This window comes from Halichoerus grypus, chromosome 12 (genome assembly GCF_964656455.1).
Source record: "Halichoerus grypus chromosome 12, mHalGry1.hap1.1, whole genome shotgun sequence".
NCBI classification, from domain to species: Eukaryota; Metazoa; Chordata; class Mammalia; order Carnivora; family Phocidae; genus Halichoerus; species Halichoerus grypus.
Genome location: NC_135723.1, coordinates 37,161,947 through 37,177,331, shown reverse-complemented (window position 1 = coordinate 37,177,331; position 15,385 = coordinate 37,161,947). Strand labels below are relative to the sequence as shown.

At 36.9% G+C, this 15,385-nt stretch overlaps 1 protein-coding gene across 12 annotated transcripts in view; it reads left to right on the top strand.

Annotated features, from left to right (window-relative positions):
* HEPACAM2 (HEPACAM family member 2) overlaps positions 1-15,385 on the top strand; it is a 41,871-nt gene that overhangs the window by 10,908 nt on the left and 15,578 nt on the right. For all 12 annotated transcript variants that reach the window (XR_004923887.2, XM_036113290.2, XM_036113286.2 and 9 more), the window contains one exon: positions 10,449-10,745. Coding sequence is in view for 11 of the 12 variants with exons in the window: in XM_036113290.2 (XP_035969183.1) it covers positions 10,449-10,745 (297 nt within the window). In the remaining variant the exon portion in view is untranslated. The remainder of the gene's footprint in view (positions 1-10,448; positions 10,746-15,385) is intronic.

Below are 15,385 nucleotides of genomic sequence, written 5' to 3'. Positions count from 1 at the left end.
ACACAAGGGTGGTCACAGAGAATATCAACACAAACTGTCATTTGTTTTTTACATTATTGTAATACAGTACTAGTTTTAATTATACTTCCTATACATAGCCTTTGTCATGAAATATAGCTAGTAGAATGACCCTCTTTCTTGAGTATCAAGTTGAGATACTGGCTGTGAGCCTTTTAGGATACATTTTCTGACTTGGTCTGTTGTGTGACTTTATATCCAGTGGAAAGTAGGAAACTCAATTTTAAGAACCAAGAACCAATACAGAAGGCACTAATTTATTTACTCTAAGGACGAAGAATTGGTGATCATAAACTGGAGGAGGGGGGTGCTCTGTAGCTGACCGCAGGGAGAAAGAGTGTTCCCAGATTATGCATGGGTACTACACCCCAGGGCATGGCTATTCTTCTGCCCATTTTCTCAGCTCCATTTTTAGAGAAAACTTAATTGTTCTGCAGTAAGCTAATAAGGTTCCCAGAGGATCGGTAATTATTTCAGATTTCAATTTTCTTTGTTTTTTTTCCGTTGTTGTTGCTGTTATTGTCATTTAATCTCACATACAGAGTTAAGTTCATCAAGCTCTTCAGTTTGTGTCATATTATCATCCCAGCCCAAGCAGGATCCCTCTTTCTTTATCATATTATTTTTCCCAGTCCCCTCTACTTCATAGCACCACCTCTAGTATGTTTAATTTTGCAGTCTAATTTCAGCTTCACACAGGGTTTCTCAGTGTCCACACTACTGACATTTTGGGCTGGACAAATCTTTGTTGTGGGGGCTGTCTTATGTATTATAGGATGTTTAATGGCATCCCTGGCCTCCCCACCTTCAACTGTGACAACTAAAAATGTCTCTGGATATTGCCGTATGTCCCCTGTTATGGAGGGTGCAAAATCTCCCCTAGTTGAGGACCAATGACCTATCACACTGGGTATTCTTCTCATCAGTCACTATGTAGCTTAGAACATAGCCACAACAGCAGTGTAACAAAAAGAGTGAGGCATGGTAAAGGAAAACTTCTCAACCCTGTGGCATGAGGGTAGAGGTTTCAGCTAGTTGAACCATTGGGCAGAATTAACTGTATCTACTTACTCGCCAAATACTATCTGTATAATAATACTAGGAGAGGCCCCAAAGCCTAGTGTTTAGGTGCTTAGGAGGTAGACAGACCTAAGTAGGAGATGGGTTCTATCATTACTCATATGACCTTAAGAAATTCCTTGACCTTTCTGAGCCTCATTTGTAAAATGGAGATAGTTAAAACTACCTCACCACATTGCTGTGGCTCAATAAGGTATCTGAAAAATAGCTAATGACTGACACAAAACAAGCATTCAGTAAACAGAGGCTGTTTATATTACTGATTCTATTTTCTTCAATAGAAAATTGATGGAGTCCTCTTGAGGAAATGTGTTATTAACTTTTTGGGAAAAAGCACCAGCATATGTACAAAATGTAGGCTTTTCCAACTAGATAAAGCTCAGCAGTAAAACTGAGCTCCAGGATTGGGGCAGGAAAAGTAGCTGCAGGGAGAGGAGTGAAATAGTGTGATTCAAGTATCCAGTAAGGTTTGCTTGAGCCAGCAAAATTAAGCCAAGAAAAATGGAATCATTGACTCTTGAAACAGGAAGCTATCCTATAGTTAAGCAGACGTGAGAAAATATGCACAATAAAATGTGTGAAAGAGAATGTCATAAATACTATAGGGAAGTGTACAAAGGACCATGATGGCTAGGAACAAGAACTCTGGAGCCAGAGGCCTGGGTTCAAATCCTGTATCTACTACCTTACCTCTCTGTGCCTCAGTTTTTTCATCCATATAATGATGATAATACCATTATAATACCAAGTAATACCTACTTCATAGAGTTACTGTGAGGATTAAATCTGTTACTACATGCAAATTGCTTAGAACAGTGACTGATAGTAAGTATTCTACAACTATTAGCCATTATTATCACTATAATATTATGAGACTATGAAATTCAAAGAAAGAAAATATTACTTCTGGCTAGAGAGAATGGTTATTGTAGGAAGTAACATTTGAGATGAATCTTGAACAATGGGCATGACTGGGGCAAGTAACAGTGTCTGGAAAAACCATTTTAGGCAATGGGGACAGCAGGAACCCAAACCCAAAGCAGAGGTCAAAGTTTAGGCAAATGGTCAAGTTTAGTTAGAGTGAAGGATACAGCAAGGGGTGTGGTAGACTAGATGGTCAGATAGATATGTTTGAGTTAAATCATGGAGAGCTTTGAACACAGACCTTATATGGTAAATAATGAGGAAAAATTATTTTTTAAACAAAGGTTCAAATAAAAAAAGACTAGAGAATGGTTTATAAGCTAAAATTTAGACACACATATTCTAGGCTAAATCAAAAAATGTTTGTCAAGAGAGCACGTTTTCAAGATAGATCACAAACATCAAACAATTATAGAAATGGTATACATAGGAAAGGAAAAAAGGGAAGTAGGATATATTTTATTAACCAAAAATACAGAAAGGAAAAGTCACCAATTTTGAACTATATACCGTGATTAAACTTATTTAAGAGCAATTTCAAAATATTTTTTTCTGAAAAGTATTATCCACATGGAAATAGAAAAAACGTCATACACTGTATAAGTCATTTTTGGTTTAGGGGAACCAAAGAGGATTAGCTCCTAGTCCAACCTAGTCCAAAATTCATTGTCTCAAAGATGAACCATTCCCTTCATTTGGAAACAGAAGAAATTATATTAAAAATGCCAAAGAAGGAGGAAATTACAGTTTTTCACCAAGAAATACCACAACACCCATACTGCAAGCAACTCACTTGAGATTTGTTACAGTTATTAATTGCATTATGTTTAACAATGGCATTATTTTTATAGCAGAACTTTTAGCTATATTTTTACAGTTTTATATAATTTTATATTCAGATGACATTGTGAAAATATTGTCTGCCTTAATGCATAGACTGAGAAATAGATTCACAAAGGAAGTTTAAACTGTGCCTATCTGCATGATAACATTGTATTGGAGTGAAAAATTCAGATTTGGTGTGGTCTATTTATAAGTGTAGTTATCTTCTTGACGGAATAAGTTTATTCTGACATGAATTAACACTTCCATTCAACTGCAAGTAGCACAAGACCTAAGTATTGAAGTTATTCAAGCACAATGAAAAAAAAATGTGAGCAGGCAAGGTGAATCAAATCTAGGGCTATGCAGATACATCTTTACGTTATTCTTTATTACTTGGTCTAAATGGTTTACATTCACATAGAAGGTACAAAATGCAAAAAAAGATATTAAAGCAGCCAGATATCATCTACTGAATATTAAACCTAAGGAACCGTCATTCAGTGTGGTCAGAGACAGCAAGAAGTGAGCTTGTGCTGGAGCATCCCTTGTTAACTGATGATCTTTTTGTTTCAACCACATTAAATTCTAGTTAATATCATGTCATTTGGGGAGTGCAGTGGAGAGCACAGTGGTTATGAGCCTGAGCTGAAAATTGAGACTGCCTGGGCTAACACCTTGGTTCTGCCATTAACAGTATATGCAAGTGACCCCCTTTTTTGTGCATCAGTGTCCTCATTCTCCTTATCTCCACTGTCCTCTGTATAAGGCTAATACCTGTCTCAAGTTGGATGGGAAGGATTAGGTGAGATTTTATGAATAAAGAAGTCAGTGAGTAGCACATAGGAAGAACTCAATGATCTTAGCTCTTCCCTCCCCCCTTTTTTCTTTCTTTTTTTTTCTTTTTTTTTTTTTTCCCTGTGAGCCAAAACTATGCTGACATAATTGGGAACATGGCAGCAAGAAGTTATGGAGAGCGTGGATCATTTAGAAGATGCCTACAAAGAGAAAACTGAAGGAATACCTTAAGAAGAACATTTTCTTTCCCAAACATTACCAGTAGTTAACATTATTTTCTTTACATGAAAATATTTTCTTTACATCAGTTTTTTTTTTTTTTTAACATCTATCTGTCTCTCCATCTATTTGCCTATCTTTAAACTCTAGCTATAGATTTAAATGAGAAATTCCCGGGGCGAAATTGCATAAACAGTTACATGAAAGTATCATTTGCATCTTTAAATACACTTTTATTTGGCTATATAGTTTATTTTAATCTGTCAAAGTGAGACTAAGACTTTTTTTTTTTAAAGATTTTATTTATTTATTTGAAAGAGAGAGTGCATGCACCAGGGGAGGGGCAGAGAAGTAGACTCCCCGCGGAGCAGGGAGCCCAACGGAGCAGGGAGCCCAACATGGGACTCAGTCCCAGGGCTCTGGGATCATGACCTGAGCCAAAGGCAGATGCTTAACCAACTGAGCCACCCAGGCGCCCTCTTTTTTTTTAGAGAGAGAGAAAGTACGCACACACAAGAAGGAGGGGAGGGGCAGAGGGAGAGGGAGACAGAGAATCTTAAGCAGGCTCCATGCCTAGTGCAGAGCCTAATGCGGGGCTCATTGTCACAACCCTGAGATCATATGACCTGAGCTGAAATCAAGAGTCAAACACTTAACCGACTGAGCCACCCAGGCACCCCAAATTTTTCTTTTAACATGTACAAGTTCATGCCCCAATCTCGTTATTATCATGGAATATGGTGATACACAGGGTATAAAGAATAAAAATGAGGGAAAAACCATAGTCATACCTATAAATATTAAATATTATGCTTTAAATTCCTAAATCTTCTTTCTTATCCTGTGTTATTTTAAAGGATGAAAATATCCCCATCCAAATAAATTCAAATTTCACAGAATATGTCTTCTATTATGGACTAAACCTTTTTCTTTACATTGTTTTAGACATAGTCTATGGAAATCTCACAGAGAAACGCCAGTCATGAGTAAAGACTAATGGTAGATAGTAGGAAGAAGAACATTTGGAAAATTTGTAAGTTTGCACTGTAAAGATGAATTATCTAGATGGCTTAACAACAATTATTACTCTTATTAAGTGGTAATTGTGAATATAGTATTATTAATTTACTTTCTTGACTATTTTTACATTCAAATGCAAAACTCTTCACTTAGTCAACAATCTCATCTTACTGACCTTCATTCATTCACTTATTCACTCATCCATTCATAGTTTGTTTGATTCAAAAATCAAACATCATGGTCTGGGTTGTGCTTAACAATTATTACTTATCACATAGCATATAGAAACACAACCCAGACTCATTAACTTTTTTCAGACTCATTAATTTTTACATTTTTCTTTCTATTGCTATTTTAGCCCTGTTTTATTGTTTGTTTTTATTTTTTGTTCGGTTTGGTTTAATTTGGGGTTACAATAATTAAGTAAAGTATGTAATGTGAAGATTTGTCATTTATCCTTCCTGTTGATGTAGCATCAACATTTTTGCAATCTTTATCATTCTATACAAACTGGGAATATATGCCTTGGTTGATGTTCCCACTTCTCTTTCTTCACCTGGCTACACCCTCTTCTCCTTTCATAGTATCATCTTCTCCAGAAAGGCTCACTTGCCCCGACCTTGTTTCAGCTCTTCAGTGTGACTAAGAGGTTCGCTGTGCTCCTATAACACCTCCTTCCTGGTACTCACTGTACTGGAGTCTTTCTATTCATAAGCACTCTGACCCCAAATAGGAACTCTGCGTTATTCATCTTTGTATCCCTAGGGCAATACTTGACACAGATTAAGAACTCGATACAGGTTTCTTGAACTTGACTAAAATGGAACAGATGATCTTTCTTCATATCCCTTTCTTAATGATGCAAGGCTAAATTCCCATCGTAAGATAACAGCTTCCTAATTACAGTGCTTTGGCCTTTTATTTTTTGTTTTTGTTTTTGTTTCTGATCTTTAGCAAAGTTTCTCAATAAAAATGTCATATTCCAATATTCCCCCACAGAGGTCCACATCATAATTTAGAATTTCAGCATTAATTAACGAGTCTGTTTTCTTAAGGCACTGTTTCTGTGACAGCTTCCTTCATGAAAGCAGGAATTATTTTTTATTTTGGCAGAAAAAGTTTAACAGAATCTAATAAGACTGGCCATGTATGTATGAGATTATGATGTCATAACCTAGTAATGGACTTGTTTGGAATATAACATCAAGTCAGTAATTCAGACAAATACCTACTTATAGTCCATGAAATGTATATGCCTTCCAGCTTCGTTGTAAATAATAACCCAGTAACCACTGCATTTTGTGTGCAACATATGGCACTGCTGCAGGGAAGTATTCTAAGTGGTAAAAATTAAAGAAAAAAAAAAGGTCATTCACAGTAAATACTTACCATCTGCTCCCAAGCAGGGTTGCAAGCAGCATCATGATGGAAATTTCAGTACTGTTCCCACCCAGCCATAAATTGTTAAAGAGAACAGATGATATGTGATTTTACAAGTCACTTAGTAAACAGCCATTTCTGAGGCAAAAGGTTTATTTCTGTTGGGAGTTCTCTGCCACAGGGCAAGAAACTGAACCATAATCCAAAGTCAAAATAGAATTATCCTTCTGCTTTCATTTTCAATGTCAGAGGCCACACTGGTTGAATCACTCCAAATGTCTTCAATTGGATTGCCCATTCTCATGAATAATACATTCAGCTGCACCTCAAAGTAAAAGATGGTCAGACTGAAGTGCTAAAAAGGAAATAACATCATAGTGTAGTAAGAAGAAAACACTGTAAGCAGTGTATAGAGAGAAAGAGAGAAAGAGGAAGGAAGGAAGGAAGGAAAAAGGAAGGAAGGAAAGAAGGTAGGAAGGAGATAGATGTGTGTGTGAGAGACAGAAAGAAGTATATAAGATTGAAAGATCATACACTGAAATCGGATATTCATTCTTTGAATGGTAAAATTACAAATGAGTTTTCTTTCCATCCTTGTGAGTCTCTGAATTTCAAGGTTTCCTGCAATAAACATATATTTCTTATATAATCAGATAAAGTATGTTATATTTTTAAGAAATCCTATCAAAAGCAAGGAACTTAAATGCTTCAAGGTGTTAGGTTCCAAGAATTGGGAGAAATGTTTGTATGGGGGCTGGGAAAGTTTGAAGGATTTTGAAGCTAACTCTGAAGAACCAGATATAGCATATAATTAAGACAGAGGAGAAAAGTTTATGTCAATCATGAAACGCAACAAATGGGGAAGTAGCCAAATCAAAATATGCATACGTATAGGGAAGATAAGCTGAGATTCCTTTCTTTAGAAGCATGTTTTATTTTAAACTAGAACAATATTATTAAATTAGATAATCAACCTTATTCACCAAATTTGGCTGTAAGTGACTATGGGCTTCCTTTACAAATTGAGCCCATTCTCCAAAATAAAAGAATTACTACTTTTGAGAATACTCCATTATGTTGCAGGGTCCTAAGGCAATTCCAATTGAGGAGTTCTCAAAAAAGTTTTGAGTAATGTCAGCACACTGAAAAGAATATTACTCATTTTTATGTGTGTCAAATTATCAAGCAATTTGTTTTTATAGTCACATTCTGTAAACCCTGAAAGCCAATGAAGACAGACTTAAACTGAATGGCTGTATTTTTATGACCACACTCTTGTTTATCACTGCTCGCAGAAAAGCTCTCTTAGACTTTAGTTTTTGTGCACAGACTCAGGTCTCTTGTTGTTCCAAACTTTAGTTGATTCCTCCTCTTGGTTTCCTACTATGTGAACCATAACCAGTACTTACCAGTTGGTGGTCTTTGCTTCTTTAATGTTCTGTCAATGCTAAGAACTTGAAGGGACCCTGCTGCTGAAGGGGGCCTGGGAGAACAGCCACAGGAATCATGTCTACGACACTCGGATTCTCCCACAATGCCTAGAACAATACTATGCACACAGTGACATCTCAGTATTGATTTTGGTTGAATGAGTGAAAACAACTCTTCGTTCCCGTTACACAACCTACTGTTTAGTGGAATTCAGAATAAGAGGGTTCCACTTAGCACACAGTTCTGAAAGAGTGGTTTTCCCCAGAGACTGTATCATAGCCTGAAATGAGAGCCATATGACAGGGTTCTAGTACAGCTAGTACAGTGCAGGAAAGGGCATTCATTTCTCTTCACTATAATCTTCCATCTCCTGTTCCTGATTACTTTACATTTGAAGATACTAACGTCTTTATTTGGCTTCTGAAATCAGGATCATCTCATGTATACATATTAATGTAAATCTATAGCTTCCCTGTAGAAGTTTGTATCTTTAGGAAGCAAATATGTGTAAAGTTCATGTTCCCTAGCTAAATATAATTTATTGTTTTGCATCTTCAGTTTCTGTTTTATCTTAGGAAATGTGTTTTCCCAATGGTAGATTGGTCAGAAAATGCTGACACAAAAGGGAACCACTCTGGGAATCTGCAAAATTAAGGTTGGTTTGCCAGTATCCAAAATAGCTTTAGCATGGCATCAATCATTCAAGGTATTTCAAAGGGAGAAGGAACTTGGGCAACCATTCATGCAGTCAACCTTTTTGTAGCAAAGGTGAGGAAAGTGAGACCTAAAAGTTTAAATGACTTCTGAAGAACACTTAAATAATTATTGACAAAATCAGGATTTAACATAGTGATAACTGATAATGAGTACTGTGTAATCATTACATCATATTATTCCCTATAATGAGAGATAAATAGTACTTTTTAAAAAAAAAAATCAGAACCGGGGCACCTGGGTGGCTCAGTCGGTTAAGTGTCTGCCTTCGGCTCAGGTCATGATCCCGGGGTCCTGGGATCGAGCCCCACATCGGGCTCCCTGCTGAGCAGGGAGTCTGCTTCTCCCTCTCCCTCTGCCCCCCTCCCTCTGCCCCTCATCCCGCTTGTGCTCACTCTCTCTCTCTCTCTCTCAAATAAATAACTAAAATCTTAAAAAAATAATCAGAACCTTTGAGATTAGGTTATTACTGAGCAAACCATCCATAGCCTTTTCCATTTTATTAATTCCTTGAGAGTAAGAACTGTATCTTATACATTTTTTCTCTCTTATATTAAATATATTATCTAACAGTATCTCTCAAACAATTTGTTGATTGATTACTTGATTAACTGAGTACAGAATTAATATATAATTAGACAATTTTAGCTTATTATAGAGATAATACTATAGTTACACAACAAGAAACTATTCTGATATAGAAAATTATACAACATACATTTTTTGGGAGGTAATATGAATGATCAAATGCATATATTTTAGAGTTCCAGCTCTGCTATATAAAAACTTTGGACCATGGGAAAATTAATTTTTAAATGTCTCTTCCTTCATCCTATAATGAGAATAATAAATTCTACCTCATGTGGTCGCTTTAAAAATTAAATGTGGTTGTCTGTGTAAGTACTTAAAGTGCTTTCATATGGAAAGTAGCCAACAGATGTAGGTGATGATCAGCTGAAAACTGAACACAATCATGTCCAAACCTTAAAGTTTTTAGAATTTAAACCAGGATTTAGACTGGACAAGAAAGACTTTATCTAGCTCGGAAATTTTTTCAATCTCTGTCTTTATTTTCTGAAGAAAGCAATGGGAAATACATCTTCATCTACAGGCAGTCTGGTGCCATGGACATAGCAAAATGCCACAAGAAAATTGCAGTAAGGAAAAACACCATGGGATATCCATGATTAAGTAGTTTATGATGATCAATGAATATTTGTTAATGATAATGAAGATGTATTTTTTCCAAACAGGATTCTAAGCTTGGTTTGCAGGGAAAAGTTTTTTAAATTCTTTAAATGTTAATGTGTCATGAAAATACGGGACACTTCTGTATCTATTTGCACAAATCTGTGCTCCATGTGAAACTATTTTATTAATATTTGCATGACCTACCTTAGTACTGAAAAGAAAAACAGATAATACTCAAAGTATGAGAAAATAATGGCCATAATCTATTTATAATATGCTTTCAAGTACAATTATGGTTTCAGAAAGATGGTACTTGTCTAACACGATTGCAGATTTATCAATACATTAATTACTCAAAAGCTTAGCATACGTGCTGGAGGGGAGAGGGGTGGAGGGATGGGGTAACTTGGTGATGGACACTGGGGAGGGTATGTGTTGTAATGAGCACTGGGTATTATATAAGACTGATGAATCACAGACTGGTACCCCGAAACAAATAATACATTATATGTTAACTAATTGAATTTAAATCTTTAAAAAAGTGATGATGAATAAAAAAGCTTAGCATACAGTTATGATGGCAGTGTCTCTAAAATTATATACTAAGTTTCAAGGCTTTTACTATCTCAGATAAGTTCAATCACATCTCAAATAATTTCCATTGTCATGGATATCAGAATAACACATTTTTAGTCTTCACAATTTATTGGGAATCTAAATGAGGACCTATTTGCCCAAGTTTAACTTGAAGACTTTCATGGAAAGTAAAATGCTTCTGAGCTCTCCCAAACTCTATAACTATGTTGTGATTCTTTATACCATCCCTTTGTTTCTTTTTTCTATCAATGCAGATGGACCTTATGGACTTCGAGTTAATTCTGACAAAGGGCTAAAAGTAGGGGAAGTGTTCACTGTTGACATTGGAGAGGCCATCTTGTTTTATTGTTCTGCTGATTCTTATCCCCCCAACACCTACTCCTGGATCCGGAGGACTGACAATACAACATATGTCATTAAGCACGGGCCTCGCTTGGAAGTTGCATCTGAGAAAGTAGGCCAGAAGACAACTGACTATATGTGCTGTGCTTACAACAATGTAACTGGACGGCGAGATGAAGCTCATTTCACAGTCATCATCACTTCTGTAGGTAAGTGTGACATAAAAAGCAAGGATCCCAAGGAAACACAAATGCAAGCTAGCCTTGCTCTAGCCCCATTTTATATCTATGTGGAAGAGAAAACTATTGTGGATTGTTGATAAACTCTAAGAAACTCTCTTTCCTGAGTGATTAATCCATGGCTTCTATGAGTCAAAGAAAGAAAACCCAAAACAGAATGGAGAGAGAATTCAATTGCTAACTGAGGGACTATGAAGAAAAAGAGAATTCAATAAATGACTTAAATATGCATTTATGCTTTCCTGATTTTAAAATCAGGAGTAGAAGAGAAGCAGTCTACTCATTTAAACTGGTTTATATTTGCTATTGCATTAGCTCAGGTGAATAAATCTCCATGAGTTGGAAATCTGGTTTTCCTACTATCTGATTTGACTCCTCTTCTCACTGTCCTTCATGGGCCTCCCTTCCTCTTTCATCATTTAAACACCTGAAATCTGGAAGTTCTTAACAGGAGTCTCAACACCTTGGAAACTATAACATTTTGTAAGTCTTTGAAATTTGACATTCTCTAGAAATCATCTGATTTTTATAGAAAGCTCATCAATCCACAAAAAGTTAAGTATCACTACCTAAAAATGTGTGTCCACCAAATTCTCATCCTTTTGAGCCTTCTCTTCTCTCTCTCTAGAATAATTTTACTTTCCTATATAATTTCATTCACTCCCATGGTTTCATGTAACACTGGTGCATCCCAAATCCATATCTTTAAATCTCTAAAACTGTATACCCGGTTGCCTTCTGGGTGTCTCCAAGTTGAAATGCCAGAGGCAGCATATAAGTCAAACATACCAAAACTGAACCATCTTCTTCCCCCCCAAATTACTATTCTTTCTGTATTCCCTATTTAAGTGAATGGTCTTACTATCTACCAACCTGAATCAGGTAGCTAAATGCCACTCCAGACCCCTTTCTCTTGCTTATTGCCCTGTCCAACAACCAGTCACCAAGTTTATCCCTTCTCCTTCCTTCCTACTTCTCAAACCCATTTCTCTTCTCCTTCTTTCTTAAATTTCTTCTCCTCTCCCTATCCCTCTCCCTGTCCTCCTCCTTATCCCCCTCTTTCACCTTGTCCTCATCCTCCACCTTTTTCTCCTTTTGCTTCTTCCTCTACTACCAGTACTTCTGCTAGTATCAGGTCCTTCCTGGACTTAGCTTTGCATACAAAGACAAGTCAGTATCCACCTGGGGAACACCTGAGAGCAGGTTTGGAATGGTGGCTAGGGTGCCTATTAGTGGTGTAGGGACAAGTATGCAAAAAGGTACCACACATCAATACTTTCTCCTTTGATAACTTCTCTTTCTCTGCCTTTATAGCCCTAGTGCCTAGATTAGGGCCCATAATATAGAAAGAGTCAATACATTTTTTTGAATAAATGAAGCAAGAATACAATCCTTGTAATTCTTAGGCTAAATTTTTCAATATGTGGCCCTTGGGCCATGTGCATCAAAATCACCTGGGGAGGTCTACTAATGTATTTTCATTAAGATACCTCAGACCTATTGGGTCAGGATCTTGAAGGTAGGATCTAGGAATCTGAATATTTAACAGGCATAAGTATGGTAATTATGTGTTAAAGGTGTTTTGTTTTTTTTCTCCTCTGTAGTCTTTTGAACTTATTAAAAAGCCACCAAGAATTATAAGACTATAACAAATTACAAACCGATGAAGACATATATAGTGGATAGAATCCTCCCAGGATTCCTTAAAATTGAGAGTATTCATGTTTGTGAGATCCTCTGAATATACTGGAATTTATATACTGGCACGGTGAGGTTTTGTTTTTTTATATGAGGAAAATACAACACTCTCTAGAAAAGTGCTATCCAGGGGTGCCTGGGTGGCTCAGTCAGTTAAGCATCTGCTTTTGGCTCAGGTCACAATCCCAGAGTCCTGTGATTGAGCCCTGTATTGCGTTCCCTGCAAATCAGGGAGTCTGCTTCTCCTTCTCCCTCTGCCCCCCAATCGTGCTCGCTCTCTTTCTCTCTCTCTCTCAAATAAATAAAATCTTAAAAAAAGAAAAGTGCTATCCAATAGAACTTTTTTCAGTGAAGGAAATATTTGATATCTGCTCTAGCCAATATGGTAGCCACTACCTTCATCTGGCTTTTGAGCACTTCAATTTAGCTATGGAACTGAGGGACTGAATTTATTTTATTAATTTTAATTTAAATTAAATAGCCACATGTGTCTGGTAGCTACCATATGGGACAATGCATCTCTAGAATTTTTACTGAATTATGTGTCATTTGGGCAGTGGATAATATATTTCCCTTATTGCTCTCCAAAGCATATATGTGTGCAGGGTGCTATAAATCAGACACTCATTTATTCATTATTTAGCACCTATTATGAGCCAGATACTGGGATAAGCATTGAGAATGCCAAGTGAAAAAAAAATCCTGCTAACAAAATGATCACAACCTAATATGGGTAGCAGGCATGTAAACAGCTAAGGTGCATCCTTTGCTTTCTATTTTACTAAAATTTTAATTGGCTTAACCAGCTTTTTACCTCAGTGGCTAACCAAAACATAATTTTAAAGCAAGCCATAATTAAGCATATAAAGTCATTTAGTAGCAATCTGGTTGTCATGTTAGACTTGTTCCTCATGCTCATTGCAAGTGAAAACATCGCTATAATATGTACTTGTATATCCCATTGAAACCTTTCACACTGCCTGAAATTTCCCCATTAATATTTAGCCAAAGTATTTTCATAATATCAGAAGCCCCCAATATTGGATTAAGATCCTATTACCAAGGCCCAAAGACAGCTACAGTCTTTATATCAAATAATTGTCTTTTGCAAAATATAAAAAAACCTGTTTGACCTGTACAAAGACCAGGTATTTGTTATTATAGTAAATAAGAAGAGCAGGTGCTTAATTTTCAGAGGGATTCAGAGTTGTCAACATTAGTGACCTCTTTATGGTTTTTAGAGCTATTTTTCAACCCCCATATGTCCACAGAACTTTATTATTTTTATTTTTTTTAAAGATTTTATTTATTTGACAGAGAGAGACACAGCGAGAGAGGGAACACAAGCAGGGGGAGTGGGAGAGGGAGAAGCAGGCTTCCCACTGAGCAGGAAGCCCGATGCAGGGCTCGATCCCAGGACCCTGGGATCATGACCTGAGCCGAAGGCAGACGCTTAACGACTGAGCCACCCAGGCGCCCCCTCCACAGACCTTTAACTCAAACAGCAGCAAATGGCAAAGTAAATGAATAGTATGTCTTAAGTATCTGATTTTTTTTAATTTTCCAAATTAATGAATCTCTGCAATGGAGATTAAGTGTACACTAACCTACAGTGAAAAAATGAACATCACCAGTTGAGCCCTGACTGACCATCCACTCTGATAAGCAAGCAATCTATATTAAGATCAGTGAAATGGGGCACCTGCCTCCCTTGACAGTCTTGATTGAGAATATCAACAAGACTATGGTCTTTCTAAAACATAGATTGCATATACAGGATACTGTGTATTTTCTCATCACCTTAACTAATTTTGTGCTATATACAAAGAGATACTCTGGTTTGTCCATGACATGTGTATGTTTTCATATTAATGGGAAATTATGAAGCCTGTAACTAAAAATCATATCTAGAATATAAGTTTCAAGGAAAGACTAGCAATTAAAATAATCAATTACCACTTGTATTTTGAAAAAAATCAATGATTTTATTTCTTTGACTAAGGACTTCCTTGAGTGCAGGTGTCCATGCTTTAAATTTTAATGGGGTCTAAATCACTACTGTAACATGCAATATATAGAAAATGAAAATGTTTATGATCAGAATTCAAGTGTTCACGTTTAGTGAAGACATTCAAATATATAAATTATTGGAGTTCCCAAGAGCCACATGGCTGTAGTTTGAGATTTAGATATAATAGAAATGTCTCAAATTTGCAGGTGATACTGAGAAATCTATCATTTTTTATATTTATTTCTATTGTACATCTTTTCATATGGAAGAGAAAAAGAAAGTGACCTAAAGCAGGAAAATGAATTGACTAATTTCTTCTATCTAGAAGTTTCTCCTGTTTAAGATCTTAAGGAGATGTATTTCACTTTGGGCCACTGGAGAAAACAGCTGAGAAAGAACTACAGCCCTGACATCCAGACCCTAAGACCATAGGTGACATCCCCATGAGCATCTAGCACAGAATAACTGTGTCTATCAGGTGGGGCCATGGAGGAGTATGGAAATAGCACACCCCCCAGTATGGTGCTTTCATCTCCATAGGGACATGAATCAGCTACCATAATCAGCAAACAGATTGGATGGGAGAGATCTCAGAACTCCATTCTGATCTAGGAATAGAAATGCAGACTGGGGGGGGGGGGGCGCCTGGGTGACTCAGTCGTTAAGCGTCTGCCTTCGGCTAAGGTCGTAATCCCAGGGTCCTGGGATCGAGCCCCGCATCGGGCTCCCTGCTCTGCCGGAAGCCTGCTTCTCTCTCTCCCACTCCCCCTGCTTGTGTTCCCTCTCTTGCTGTGTCTCTCTCTGTCAAATAAATAAATAAAATCTTTTAAAAAAGAAGAAAGAAAGGAAGGCAGGCAGGCAGGCAGGCAGGCAGACTAGTAGCATATGGCTGTCCTGTTCT